Below are 14,520 nucleotides of genomic sequence, written 5' to 3' on the forward strand. Positions count from 1 at the left end.
CGTGGAACGCCCAACCAAAGCATGTGATGCAAATAAACCAGCATTAGTTTGAAAGTGAGAAAGTGCGTCACATTTGTGGTCCAGTCCAATTCCCCAGTTTCACTTAATTTGGCCAAAAATGATTTATTGGCTTTTTTAAGATATCTACGCCAGTAACATATAGTGACAGGCAGAATAATTAAATGGTCTTTCAAGGCAGATGGTACATAATGAACTAACTCCATACCCAATATTGATTAGCATCAAACTTTTTTTTCCAATGCCCATTTCCGACAATTTTTTTTTGCCATTTTTTCGTACACAGTGTCAACCTGGAGTATTTCACCCTTTGGTGTAGTATGCTGATAGCATCCATTCATTCATTCATTCATCTTCTACTGAGGGGAAAAAATAATTTGGTTTATGTATTGCTCAGTTTTTGATGGACCCTGGGGAATGGCTTAATAACAGAACTGAAGTATCACTGTACACTCGTTCCTCGTCAATTTCTGCAAAGTAGAATTCAACATTAATGAACTGAGTATTTTCGTACTTAGAAAAACTGTTCTGAATATGTTTTTGACCATTATTAGAGCCCCGCAGACATTAATTAACACCCCTATGGTGACTCCTGTTATTGTGTATTTACACCGCATTATGCAACACTAATGTGCAGACTATCATCATCGATCATTACAGAGACATGAGAAATAGCAGACGCTCATATCAAAAAGCAATCTACACAGTTAACTAGATAGCCTCCAATTTATTTAGTCTAAACTTGAAGGGTTTGGAGTCAGGAAGAACGAAAAGGAAAGCCAAAACCAAAGCACCTACACATGAAAGGTTCACTTGCGTTTCAAGCGACTTTGACAATAATGTGTTGACTTATTTTCAGTGGATAGTAAATCTATACTGCTCTACGAGCTAGCCACCGGAATAACAAGTTTAGTTTCTGTAGCATTGGCCCTTGAGAAGATCAAATAAAAGGCTTGCTGAAACCGGAGTGGTGTGAAACAGGCAGACCCCGATCTGGCTGCTACTCTTCAGGCAGTACATCAATAATAATCACGATTGTGTTTTAACGGCAGACACATCCTCAGCGCAAACACATTGAATAGCATGTTGCTATTGTACAAGTCCATTTCCCGCAGTTTGACAATACACAGGCTCAGCTTCAAAAAATTACTTCGACCTACGTTGTACCTACCCTGATACTCAGACAAGGCATTCAGTCTCTTCAGTTCATGATGGAGATCATTGGGTTCATTGAGTGTGGCCGTAGAGAGACCACAGTCTACATTGTAGACAACCGTGGAGCTGCATTTAAATCATGTTCCTCTAAAACTATTTAAAGATTTACTGTTTGGTAATTGAAACCCAAACACTGTCCTGTCTTGGGGCGATTTGAAATGTGCAACAACGTCTGAAGTATACATGCATACTGATAATACTGCGTAATTATGATACCTGCTTCATGTAGGCGTAACACATGGTCTCGGCAACACGTTTGCCTTCGTCATAGCAAGCGCGAGGACCGATGGGGTTAACGTGGCCCCAGTACTCTTCATTCTGGGGGTGTACCTCAGGGTCTGGAACAAAACAAAAAAACATATAAGAAATATGCATAGTAAGTCGTACAGAGATCAGGACGCAGGCGTGTCAGGTGACGGCAGTAGGGACGCGGTGTGTTGTCAAAACACCGTTAATGGTGAGCGGGGTCGCAGAAATGTAAACATATATAGCAATACTAGACTCCCGGGCAGAAAATACACTGCTTGTGTAGATACGGTACAACCTGAGAATACAATGGCTTGGATGATTGAGAATATTCTCAGGCCTAATAGATACATACTTTATATCTATTTACGTATACAATGATAGCGGTGTTCAAGGTCACTAGTGGATCAGATGTGTTGATGATCTGATAATGTAGAAATTCTGAGAGTGTTGATATCAGAATATGCAAATTAGACTAGTGAATTGAATCCCGTCACAAACTTTTAGTCATACTGATTCTTTTTCTCATTTACAGTATGCCTTTATCTCCAATCACTTTCAAGCTACACCCTTCTGAAATCGTAATACAGTAAACCTCGGATATATTGGATTCAATTGTTCCCACTGGTTTTTGTCCGATATAAGCAAAATCCGTTATATGCGTATACCGGAAAATGTCCGTTTTACGCATATATCGGATTTATATCCGGTATATGCGTGAATCGGATTTTATCCGTTATAAAAAGGCACTTCCTTGACTATGTTTCCAATGTACCTGGACGCGCAGGCAACGCTGTAAACGCTGCAAATGACGTCGTATAGCGGCCTGTCACGATTCGGCGAATCGGAGCGCCACGATGCGGCCATCCGATATATGCGAGGGAAATTTAATGGAAATGCATTGGAACGGGACTGGAGATTTTGTCCGAAATAGGCAAAATCCGTTATAAAAAATCCGATATATGCAATGAATTTTTATTGGAAATGCATTACAGAAAAATCGGTTCTTTTTTATCTGTCCGTTGTGAGCGAATTTCCGATATATCCGAGGTTTACTGTATCAAAACTAAAAAAAAAACATTTCCTGTACGGCTAATACAGGTTTTAGGTTTGAATGACATATGATATTTATACAAAGTGTTTATAAATTAAAATAAATCAGGTAAAGCGGTGTCCTGTAAAGCCTAGTGTTTGTCCTTTAAGAGTCCACTGTAGTTTGGAGAGCGTTACTATGACTAGACGCAAGAAAAAAATCGAATTTGTTCACCACTTGTCTGCAACTCGTGCTTTTTGTCCTTCGTACATTTTTTTTAAACAAGGCTTTCATACATGATACAAGCCGAGGAACCCAGAACTGAACCGTCCTTACCTCCATAAACCTCCGACGTAGAAGCCAAGAGGAGCCTGGCACCCACACGTTTGGCCAGGCCTGCCGGGGGAAAAAAAAAACGAAAAAAAAAAACAGTCTTTCTTAACAGGAACAGAGAAGAGCTAATCCTGCAATCAACACTGGATACATGCAGTGATAACAAGTGGCTAGAGAGCACATCCTCCTCCCACCCAAGGCTACACAATCAATAGATGCATTCACATCCGTCAACCAGTCCAACGGCAAGGCTGGCTCGGTTTTGGTCAGGCTAATAAGCATTTATTTCTTGACGTTTAAATGTATTGATAACTCACCAAGCATGTTGAGAGTGCCGATGGTGTTGGTCTTGATGGTTTTGATGGGGTTATACATGTAATTGGGAGGGGAGGCCGGAGAGGCCAAGTGATAGATCTGATCCACTGAGAAGAGAGAAATCAAACAAAATATATTGGAATAAATCATGTTGGGTTGGGTGATATATGTATTTGATATACCGGTATAGCTTCTTACAAATGTAAACAAGCCCAGTCCATATCGCCCAACCCTACTCGCTATGTTAGGAAAATGGAACTTGCAGAGGAAGCTGCTGATCCGGACTCAACTAGCTAGCAATTATTACTTGGCTCAGTACATCATTGGCAATAAAACAGAACAGGGTTCCGCAATACAGTCGACAACCCCAACCCCCTCCCAATATCCCCCCCAGTCCAATGTCGTTCCCTCACCCTCGATGTATAGCGGCTCCACCACATCGTGATTGATGAGCTCAAAGTTCTCATGGCCGATCCAGTGCTCCACGTTCCTTTTCCGCCCAGTAAAGAAGTTGTCCACCACAGTCACCTCATGGCCATCCATCATCAGCTTGTCAGTCAGGTGGGAGCCCACAAAGCCCGCACCGCCGGTAATCTAGAGAAAGAAACAAGCAAATATCACCTTTAGAGAGTGCAAAGTCACAGAAATAATATTAGCAGACGATACAATGGCATGTTAATGGGACTGTATGCAGTGAGTTGCAAGCATTGCACGCCTTCCTCTTCGTGCTTTGAGTATGTAAACACGTTAAAACACACGAGTGCTTTAGTTAGCTAATGATAGCAATTTGGCAAGTTTAGTTAATGACATTGTCATTCATTGAATGAATGGCCTATTGTAAAAACGACAGAGACTGCTTTGGTGTGCGTGTATGAGTGGCAGCACTTAGCAGCGAGTATTTTATAAAGGCCAAACAAAAAGGTCTAACAATTTTCTGGACTATAAGTCGCTCCGGAGTATAAGTCGCACAAGGCCAAAAATGCATCATTAGGTAGAAAAAAACATACATAAGTCGCTCCGGAGTACAAGTCGCACAAGGCCAAAAATGCATCATTAGGTAGAAAAAAAAAACATACATAAGTCGCTCCAGAGTATAAGTCGCACAAGGCCAAAAATGCATCATTAGGTAGAAAAAAACATACATAAGTCACTCCGGAGTATAAGTCGCACAAGGCCAAAAATGCATAATTAGGTAGAAGAAAACATACATAAGTCGCTCCGGAGTATAAGACGGACAAGGCCGAAAATGCATCATTAGGTAGAAAAAAACATACATAAGTCGCTCCGGAGTATAAGTCGCACAAGGTCGAAAATGCATAATTAGGTAGAAAAAAACATACATAAGTCACTCCGGAGTATAAGTCGCACAAGGCCAAAAATGCATCATTAGGTAAAAAAAAACATACATAAGTCGCTCCGGAGTATAAGTCGCACAAGGCCAAAAATCCATCAGTAGGTAGAAAAAAACATACATAAGTCGCTCCGGAGTATAAGTCGCACAAGGCCAAAAATGCATCATTAGGTAGAAGAAAACATACATAAGTTGCTCCGCAGTATAAGTCGCATTTTTTGCGGGTAATTTATTTTTATAAACTACTTGACCAAAACAGACATTACGTCCTCTTGGAAGGCAAGTTCTAACAATAAAAGAATAGAGAACAGGCTGAATAGGTGTAAGATATGCTAACACAATGGTTATTAGCTACACAAATAATAAACATGAACAGAAAAGGTGTCCAGTGTTTATGTAACATAAACACTTTTTTCATTTCTAAGTCGCAGGAACAGCCAACCTATGAAAAAAAGTGTGACTTATAGTCCGGAAAATACGATAATTGTCTCAATTTGTTCTTTTAAAACACGACTGGCAACGTGCTAACCGGTAGTGGTGCTCAGATGTAAACTTTGGACATCACTGTCATAAGCCATCTAACTATTGTTACACATGCGCTATTAGAAAAGGTAAGATGTTCAAAACAGGAAGTAAATCAACTACTAGTGATTGGGGAGACATAGAATTCAAATATGCTTTGCTTCTTTCTAGTCCTTTTCGGACATGTGATGTTTCTCAATGTGAGTCTTATTATATCATTATTGGTATGCAATTACATTCTATTCAAGAAAAAGTAAAGAAAAAGAATAAAGTAATATTTTTTTCAACAGCAAAGCCAAAACAAACAGTGTGATACCCACAGAAGACCATGAAAGAAACAGCCTGCTGCAACCCAACTGTGAGCGTGATTGTATATTTTTGTTTTTTGTTTGTCTCACGTACCAAAATCCTCTTTCGATCCTTCTCTGACAGAAATTTCACAGGTGGGTATTTTTGAGAGAAACTGGAAAAGAGGAGGCAAACAATGAACATCCGCATGAGACGGAAAAAGGTACACAAGGTCGTCCAAACAAAGACTACGATCAATGTTGTGTTATAGACGCGATGATGCGCCGATCTCTGCTCAAATGCATCGTCATGAACGAATGTCCCCGAGGCGCTGAAACAATGTGGCATCTTGCTGAATCTACCGCATCGCACAAAAAGCTCATGTTTTCCTACTAGGGCGGTTGAGTCTGAAGATGTGGCTGCATTTTGATTTCATTTTAAACTTTGATACGAATGCTTTAACGCTGCCTCAGTCCAGGCATCAGAAATAACTTTCTAGTCTTCTGTCCTGACGTGCTCTAAAGCCCATTTAAAAAAAAAAAAGAACACTCATGTGGACATTGAACATGTCCAATTCACTTCACAGAACGGCAAATACGATTAGTATTAGTACATCAGTACTTCAGTCAGCTAATGCTATTCTACACAAGTAGAATAGAATCCGGTACGGTGCAGTCGTCCCTCACTACTTTGAGCTACCATCACTGTCTTTCATCGCTCTTTCTAAATGAAACACTATAAGTACAAAATTGGTTAATACAAATAAAATACAAATTATAAGGCATTCAGAAGACGCATTCAAAGACATCATGACATGTAGTATCATACCTTGGCCACTGGGTGTCAGTAATTGAAGAGACAATCGCTACTGTAGGAAGTACCGGGGTGCTAATGAGGTACTCCCAATGCTCACATGTATTATATGTATCTATATTCTGTATTATTTTTGCCTTATAGGTCTTATTTTGTCTTATTATGTCTATTATATTGGTAAGACGAGTGTAAAGAGGACTGAAGTTTTGAGGGCTCGCAAAGAGGTTTTTCATAATCTAACTATAAAACTATTCAATTTACAAATATGAAAACTCATCATAGTCAGGTCTACAACCAATTATCCCGGGGGTCTTTCAGGGTCTACGGTAACGTGCTGCAAAAGAACGCCACCCTTGTAGACTGTACACGCACTCAAATTGACTTCAACCATCATTCATTACCTTTTTTCATTGGATTTTGCTTTTTTTCTTATTTTCACTTATCATGAACCTACCATAGAAACTGTGGACTGTTCATATCTTTGTATGGGGGCCAACTTTCAAATTCAGCAGCAGGGGATCCGTACTTATTTTCTCTACTGCATGTGGATGTGTTCATGCTTTGGAGAAAACAAAAAGCAAACCGACCTTTGCTCCAGATCACGTATCTTCTCTCTCAGTGGAGCCACAGCCTTGAATGACAAGAGAATACATGAGATGTAAACCACACGACATGGCAACTAAATGCTCTTTTTTTGGGAGCCACGGCCACCCCTGGCCACCCCACTGGCGTCAATGTCATCGATGCAGGTATCAACTTAATAGCCACTCCTAAATTTCACACTAGGAGCAACCACATGGGTCGTGTATTCATCATGCGTTGCCAACATCCAATCGTTTGACTTCTTATCATTTCTTGTCATTTCCACTAACAACTGACGAATGCTTCAAAGCCAACGGGAAACCCTCTACAAGACGAGCGGCTATATCCCGATGATGCATTTATGAACAGCGCGTTAAACCCTAAGGTCATCATGATAATTAATTGGAAAAAAAAACACCACAGCAACTGCACCATGCGATAAGCCAAGCAAAAGGGATTAGAATGTTTTATGTGGATGTTAAGAAGGTCCCGGTATAAACAAACATAAAAGTATCAAATGTCATCGTAGAATTTGGCTAATAAAAAAAGGAAACCGATGTGTAAAATACTGTCCAATACTGGGTAAGAGCACGATTGACTTGGGGATGCTTGTGGAGTATAGCAATCTAGACCATCTTTTGACCCGAGTACAGATCTTAGACCAGGGGTGGGCAAACTTTTTGACTCGCGGGCCGCATTGATTTAACAAAACTTTTACATCTGTAAAAGTGTCATGCAATCTGCTATTATTATTTATTATTTCATATTTATATTTAAATATTTTATATTTAAATATTTTTATTTAAATATTTTATATTTAAATATTTTATATTTAAATATTTTATATTTAAATATTTTATATTTAAATATTTTAAAATGTATTATTATTATTATCATCATTATGCTTGTGTCCCTTTTTTCAGGAGCACTTTGTAAACAACAGACCACATCAAATAACAAAATTGATAAAACCATCAAAAGGTTGGCTCAAGCCATGATGCCAGTTCGTATGTTGAGTTTAAATGAAATACTTTGGAAAGAACGGACGGGCCGTATTCAAACACTTGGCGAGCCGGATGTGGCCCCCGGGCCGTAGTTTGCCCACCCCTGTCTTAGACAGAGTATTTAATATGTGTTTTTAACTATCATGCGGTAGTTTAAATTCTAGCATTTTCTGAGGCGTGTATGAGACTATTTACTTCGGTTAGACAAACTCTGCCACTGACACTAACGTTAACAATGTAGCCGGGCCAGAATCAACATCAAAATCAACATCAGAATCCATTTTTTTAACTGATTCGGCAGATGAGCACGTTGCCCAACAGTGGCGGGAGCAAACACACAGTAATGCCTTCTAATAATAACAATAATTGGTTCATTATGACAAAGCAAACAATAAGTGCACATTGCCAAGTGTTTGAATCCGGTATTAGTAGCGGTTTTCAAAGTGGGGGGCGCGGTCTGGGCTCCCAGCCAATTATGTTAACTCAATGCAGACCCTGAGTGTGCCCAAGTTTGCCCGCCCCTTTCCTTAGAGGGACCGAATTAACATGAAGCAAGCACCTACAGTTAGTGGCGGTACGCCCTTCGCTGTTTTCCAAAGTCAAAGTTTGGCTGTCGAGCGGTTAGCGTGCAGGTCTCATAGCTAGGAGACCCGAGTTCAATTCCACCCTCGGTCATCTCTGTGTGGAGTTTGCATGTTCTCCCCGTGCATGCGTGGGTTTTCTCCGGGTTTTCTCCCACATTCCAAAAACATGCTAGGTTAATTGGCGACTCTAAATTGTCCATAGGTATGAATGTGAGTGTGAATGGTTGTTTGTCTACGTATATGTGCCCTGTGATTGGCTGGCCACCAGTCCTGGGTGTACCCCGCCTCTCGCCCGAAGACAACTGGGATAGGCTCCAGCCTCTCTGTGATCCTCATGAGGATAAACGGTAGAAAATGAATGAATGAATGAAAGTTTGCCTAAAATACAAAGATAATAAGGTCTGCTTTCATGGATGACTGAAAATATTTCTAAATATTCACATTAGAGAGGATAGTTACATTTTTAATTTTAAAAATTGTTAATCTATTACCAAGAATTGTTGATTAATTGGGTAATGGATTAACCGTCAATGAATTGTTGCAGCTCTACTTCTCATGAATATAACTTGGTTGCAACAAAAGGTGGTTTTTTATCGGTGCAACTTACTTCAGCAATTCTCTGCTCGATCTTCATCTGTCCGTGTTCTTGCTCTGATCTAAGAGGAGGAAAAAAAAAAAATCAATGGTAAGAACCTGCGGCAACCACAATCACAAGCAGAAGAAATCTTTTAAATGTCAAAATTGAACATCGGTACCTCATGTTTGTGTATGTTCCCCAGACAGCTGAAAGATGGAAAGAAAGAGGACGCTAAACATTAGCATTTTTGGAGCGAGAAAACATAACCTTGTTTAATCTCACAACAGGGCTCGACTTGGAAGTGTTGTTCTGTCAAACTACCCTCATGGGGTTTATTTACATCTTAACTGGCTTATTTACGGTTATCTCTACGATAGTGGGTAATACGAGTGTAAAGACATTTGAAGCCACCTTTACAATATATTGATGAGACAATAGCCACCCCAGGTTTTACAATTGCTACAATATTTGGTCGTACAAATGTAAAGGTGATTATAGGGGTGTTATTTCATGTCTGGAGAGCTCTACTAATGTAAAAAATGGTTGTCAAAAGATTGTAAACAGGTACAAAATATTCAATTTATTTATTATTGAGTCATAGTTAGCGGAAATTATCGTATTCGGGTACCAATTGATGTGGTTGCAACCCAGCAATAAGTCGTTAAAAGGGACATTTTATGCTATTTCCACTTTTCTGACCTATAAATGTAATTAGAATGTTTTATTCTCCTGTTAAATGATGCCAAAGTTTCAGATAATGAGGTTTGCGCATTTGGAAGTGAGCCCTAAAAGAAGTTTGGGATGGCTCAAAACACTTGTATGGTAGCATTATAGAGTGTGCATAAAGGGAGTTGCTAATAGCCTTTTCCCACCACAATCAGTGGCCACATTAGACTACAGATTTTACTCTCAATTTTAATGTCACGCATTTCCGGATGTCCACGATGCCCGATCTAAAATCAACAATTACATTGACAGTGAAGGGATTTCCAATACCAGTTGGTATTGGAAAGCCCTTCACATGTGTAAATATTAGTAAATGCTGAGGTATTATTAAGAAGGGGGGGGGCAGCTTTTGGTTTTTCATTGAAGTACCATAGAGATATTGGGGTGGGATTTAATAAGTTTTACTTCTTCCCACTCGATTTCGAGCTTTCAATATGTTCTATATTATTTCTTCTTGCTCAAAGACTATTGTGGACTACTTTGTATATATTCTGTTGTATGTTCTGCTCGAAATAAATTACAAACAAATAAACAAAAACAGTTAAGGTTGTTGCAATGTGATTTCCGTCGCAAAACAGCGTAAATGACTCAATTGTGAATTAGAGTTGGGTCGTCTTGCGGACAGAAAAGCTTTTCTGTGTGGAATGCCAGCAATCAACTAGCACAAGCCAAACATTCTCATTTAATTTGATTTCCAACCCGTACATGTTACATGCTACATTGTTAACATTGTGTCAGTGGTGAGGTTTGGCTATGGATAAACAGTAAAGAGTAAATAGTCTCTTACACGCTTGAGTAACTTTAAACTACTGTATGGCCATTTTTAAAATGCCCTCTTTTACAGTAGTTTATGATGCGCTCACAACTGTCTCATAAATACTTGTTTAAAGTTGTGGTATTGAACGATGACTGAAAGAGCTGAAGCACAGTTCAATGCCACTATAAACTGCACAATTTATACATAGTAATATTAAGGGAGGGCATCAGGAATTTCGCTGTAATCAAGAAAAAGCCAAAAGAAAAACAAACAAACCTTAAATAAACAATACATATATGAGTATTAGACAATTTCTAGCATTGTAGTCTCAAGGTGGAAATACTTACAAACAATGTAGGCGATCAAAGCAAAGGCGAAAAGGAGCTTCATCATTCTTCTATTTAAGCCTGATATCAGCCAGACGACCCGCTTCATCCTCTGCAAAATGCAACCAGAACCAGGGGCGCAACAAGCCACACGTCCGGATCCAGCTAGAGCATGTTGGCATGCAAAGTTGTTACCAAAGTAGCAACCTTTAAAAGACCACGGTAGCTTTGTTAAGAATACGGCTGCTGCTCACCGCCGCTGCTGCTGCTGGTGCTACCTACGTCAACACCAATCAGGAGCAGTTTACGTGGCTAAAGGAGTAGCACACACGGTAAAAAAAAAAAAAAAAATCTGTGCCCAAGTGGCTATTCTATAAAACCTCATCTTTACCGCTTTTCAATTTCAGCCATTGTCTCCCATTTAATCGCGCTCTTAAGTAGACAATTCAAACATCACTATCTTTATTACGGAGTTAACGCCAGAGTGCAAAAATGACACACTGATGATAAGCTAGCAACCTATTCGCATACAAGCTAACTCGCGACAAAAATAAATAGCAGCCATGAAATTGAAAACAAAATCTCGGCCCCTGTCTTCATCTAAACGGGCGTTACGCCATAAAAATGATATCAATTCCTCCATGTAACTTGCTTGAATTTTGCATGTTTTCCTATACTGGATGGCGTCTCTTTTTCTTCTACGGTGGCTTCTCGCGCCGAGCTTACTATGACTTGATGCAACACCGCCACCGCTGGTAGGGAGGATGTATAACAACTTATTAAGACAACACCTTATTATGTGCAGTACACTTGGTCTGATAAAATTATTTGTTCATGGAAAGCCTGCTTCTTTCTAGGACTTCTTTCTTTACTTTACGTTATTTTGTATATAACGTCAATGCAATTATCTGGCATGCCTTAAAATGATTACTTTCCCAAATAGAAAATAGTCATAAATATAATAATGAAGTCATAACATTGAAACAACATGTTTATGGTTTGCTGTTTTTAAGAACATGCAGCAAAAATGCAATTCAAATTTCTCAAATATTTAATGTTTAATGAAAAGACTGTGTGCCCGCACAAAAGAACCACAAGCTCATATAACAGTTTTTTTTTTACAGTCGTCCCTTGTTTGGGCCCATGCCTGACCGCAATAAGTGAATTGTCACAATATTAATAAATGTAATATGGCTATCTAAATATAGGGTTGTGCATGATTAAAGCTCTAGAGACGAAATAACACTCCAGTCGTCACGTTACACTCCAATTATTTAAAAAAATTAAATTAAATTAAATTAAATTAAATTAAATTAAATTAAATTAAATTAAATTAAATTAAATTAAATTAAATTAAATTAAATTAAATTATGTATGAATATGAGTGTGAATGGTTGTTTGTCTATATGTGCCCTGTGATTGGCCGGCCACCAGTCCAGGGTGTACCCCGCCTCTCGCCCGAAGACAGCTGGGATAGGCTCCAGCACCCCCGCGACCCTTGTGAGGAAAAGCGGTAGAAAATGAATGAATGAATGAGTGTGAATGGTTGTTTGTCTATATGTGCCATGTGATTGGCTGGCCACCATTCCAGGGTGTACCCCGCCTCTCGCCCAAAGACAGCTGGGATAGGCTCCAGCACCCCCATGACCCTCGTGAGGAAAAGGCGGTAGAAAATGAATGAATGAATGAATGAATAATAATTAGGAATAAATCCTCTATCTGATACTCCATTATTTCTTCACAGACACCTGTTGTTTCTCATCTCTGGGCCAACACGGACGTCTCCATGGCAACTACTGTTTATCGCAATGACACCCTGTGAACTGAGCTCCAAGATTGGGCACCTGACAGGGGGAACGTCGCAGGCCAAACACACACATACATGTTCTCACTCACGCACTCTCTTGCTGCTATATCGCCGTAATTGTCCGCAGGTAGCTGTGGCTAGCTGCTGACCACGCTGGGAACCCTTTCCCCTTCGTCACTATAGGGCTTCTACATTAATGCCAACTTGGCTCAACGTTCTCCATGAGGGGGTAGAAGAGGAGTGGTGACACCAAACTTAACTTTAATCTCCGGTTCATCTGTGATGACTTTTGGGAGGAAGCCGTAGCTTCAGTAGAGGAGATTAATAGCGTTGCCCTGTAGATAACCGCTATCCAATCCATGGCCCCCACCCTCCAGCCCCTACTTTAATGATTCATATACCAGCAGTTAAAAAGAGAATCTATCAGAAGGAACAGAAATCAAGCATATGTATGAAAAGATATGAGGAAAAAAATGATATATTAGTTAAATTATGCAGATTATGTTTTCACGGGTAGAACCTGTGATGCAGCCACTCTGTCCTTCATTCACCTGAGATGCAATTATGAGCAATTACAGAAGAAAATGACATAGTAGCGTTTGCAATTGGATGGAGACCTCGACAGTGCATCAAGAGAATGTTAATGGTTTTGGAAAATGACTGAATATATTTTCACGAAAAACATACAGCAGAACCTTGGATAGCGTCATTAATCTGTTCCAGGAGGTCCGAGTCTCAACAAAACGGACGCTAACCGATTTTTTCCATTAAAATGATATAAATCCAACTCATCTGTTCCAGAAATCCAAAAATATTAACATGTATTTTAATAATAAGAATGGATTAGGCAGTGAAGAAAACAATTCATAATTTATACAATATAAATATGCAATAAATAAGAATATAATACATATAAAGTGAATACTAAAATAGAAAACACCTGAGAAACATTCATTCTTTGGCTGCAAATTTGGCAGGTTTCATTCCACGACCCAAGACGTCTCATAATGAGCAACGATCACGCCATCTTTGACTTTTCTATTCTTGGCATATGCTCCACACGATGTTATATCATCGGCTGATAAAAACTGCTCCAGGATCATTTATTGAATAAGCCATCTGTCTGAGTAGATGTTTGGTAATGGCCCATATGACAGCTGTTTAGAGTCAGGATTGACGTAGAATGAGAGAAAAAAAAAGTTCAACACGGAGCTTATCTCTTCATTTTGCGGCTTTAAGGAATTATCAGCGGTAAACTTTGAGGAAGCAGACGTTTGAATCATGAAATGTGATTAACGACGAGAGCCAATGGGCTACTGCTACATGACAACTGTGCTTTATTTGTTTAAGACATGCTTAACAACAACATTACGGTACCGTAAAACGAGGTTATAAGGGACGGCGGGGTAATAAGGGACAATTTTCAGAGTAATAAGGGACAATTTTCAGGGTAATAAGGGACAATTTTCGGGAAAATGTTTTAAATGTAATTCTGCCTTTTCATGTTAAACAGGAAGCTGCTTTGTGTTGTTGTTGTTTTTTTCCAAAGAAGCATATATTCTTGAACAAATCGTTCAAAGAACATTTTCTCAAAAATTGTCCCTTATTACCCCGCCGTCCCTTATAACCCCGTTTTATGGTACACAATTCAACATGTCCAAAAAGGTTTACTGCATCCTAACCCTTCATTTAAGCTTCATTGATGCTCCTTGTTAAACAACCTGTCAAAGATCCTTTATATGACAAGAACGCTCTGCTATTTGAAAGGAACTACTGGTAAAAATCTCATCAAATATCCACAATACGATATGACCACTATGCTGTTTTTTAAGGAGCTGCTGTAAAAATGCTTGTCGGAGATCCTGCAATGCTGTTTTTAAGAATCAGCTGTTTTTAAGAAACACTCGTCAAAGACCCGCTATACAACAGGAGCAACATGCAACATAGATCCTCTATATGAAGGAGTCCTCACTTGTTCTGCAAAAAGATGCATCAGAGATCCTCTATATATAATGCTGTTTTT

At 39.3% G+C, this 14,520-nt stretch overlaps 1 protein-coding gene across 2 annotated transcripts in view; it reads right to left on the reverse strand.

The window, feature by feature from the left end:
• Positions 1 to 11,403, reverse strand: part of uxs1 (UDP-glucuronate decarboxylase 1) — a 26,269-nt gene extending 14,866 nt beyond the window's left edge. The window contains exons 1-10 of one of the 2 annotated variants that reach the window (XM_058081960.1): positions 10,945 to 11,403; positions 10,712 to 10,855; positions 9,060 to 9,087; positions 8,912 to 8,960; positions 6,722 to 6,765; positions 5,436 to 5,496; positions 3,574 to 3,754; positions 3,163 to 3,267; positions 2,849 to 2,908; positions 1,450 to 1,571 (exon numbers count right to left, since the gene is read on the reverse strand). In XM_058081960.1, the coding sequence (XP_057937943.1) occupies positions 1,450 to 1,571; positions 2,849 to 2,908; positions 3,163 to 3,267; positions 3,574 to 3,754; positions 5,436 to 5,496; positions 6,722 to 6,765; positions 8,912 to 8,960; positions 9,060 to 9,087; positions 10,712 to 10,799 (738 nt within the window). In that variant the 5' untranslated portion in view covers positions 10,800 to 10,855; positions 10,945 to 11,403. Of the gene's footprint in view, positions 1 to 1,449; positions 1,572 to 2,848; positions 2,909 to 3,162; positions 3,268 to 3,573; positions 3,755 to 5,435; positions 5,497 to 6,721; positions 6,766 to 8,911; positions 8,961 to 9,059; positions 9,088 to 10,711 lie in introns of both variants that reach the window. The other variant, XM_058081959.1, reaches the window with a different exon arrangement.
• Between the last annotated feature and the right edge of the window lie 3,117 nt (positions 11,404 to 14,520).

Source organism: Doryrhamphus excisus, chromosome 9, assembly GCF_030265055.1.
Source record: "Doryrhamphus excisus isolate RoL2022-K1 chromosome 9, RoL_Dexc_1.0, whole genome shotgun sequence".
Lineage (NCBI taxonomy): Eukaryota > Metazoa > Chordata > Actinopteri > Syngnathiformes > Syngnathidae > Doryrhamphus > Doryrhamphus excisus.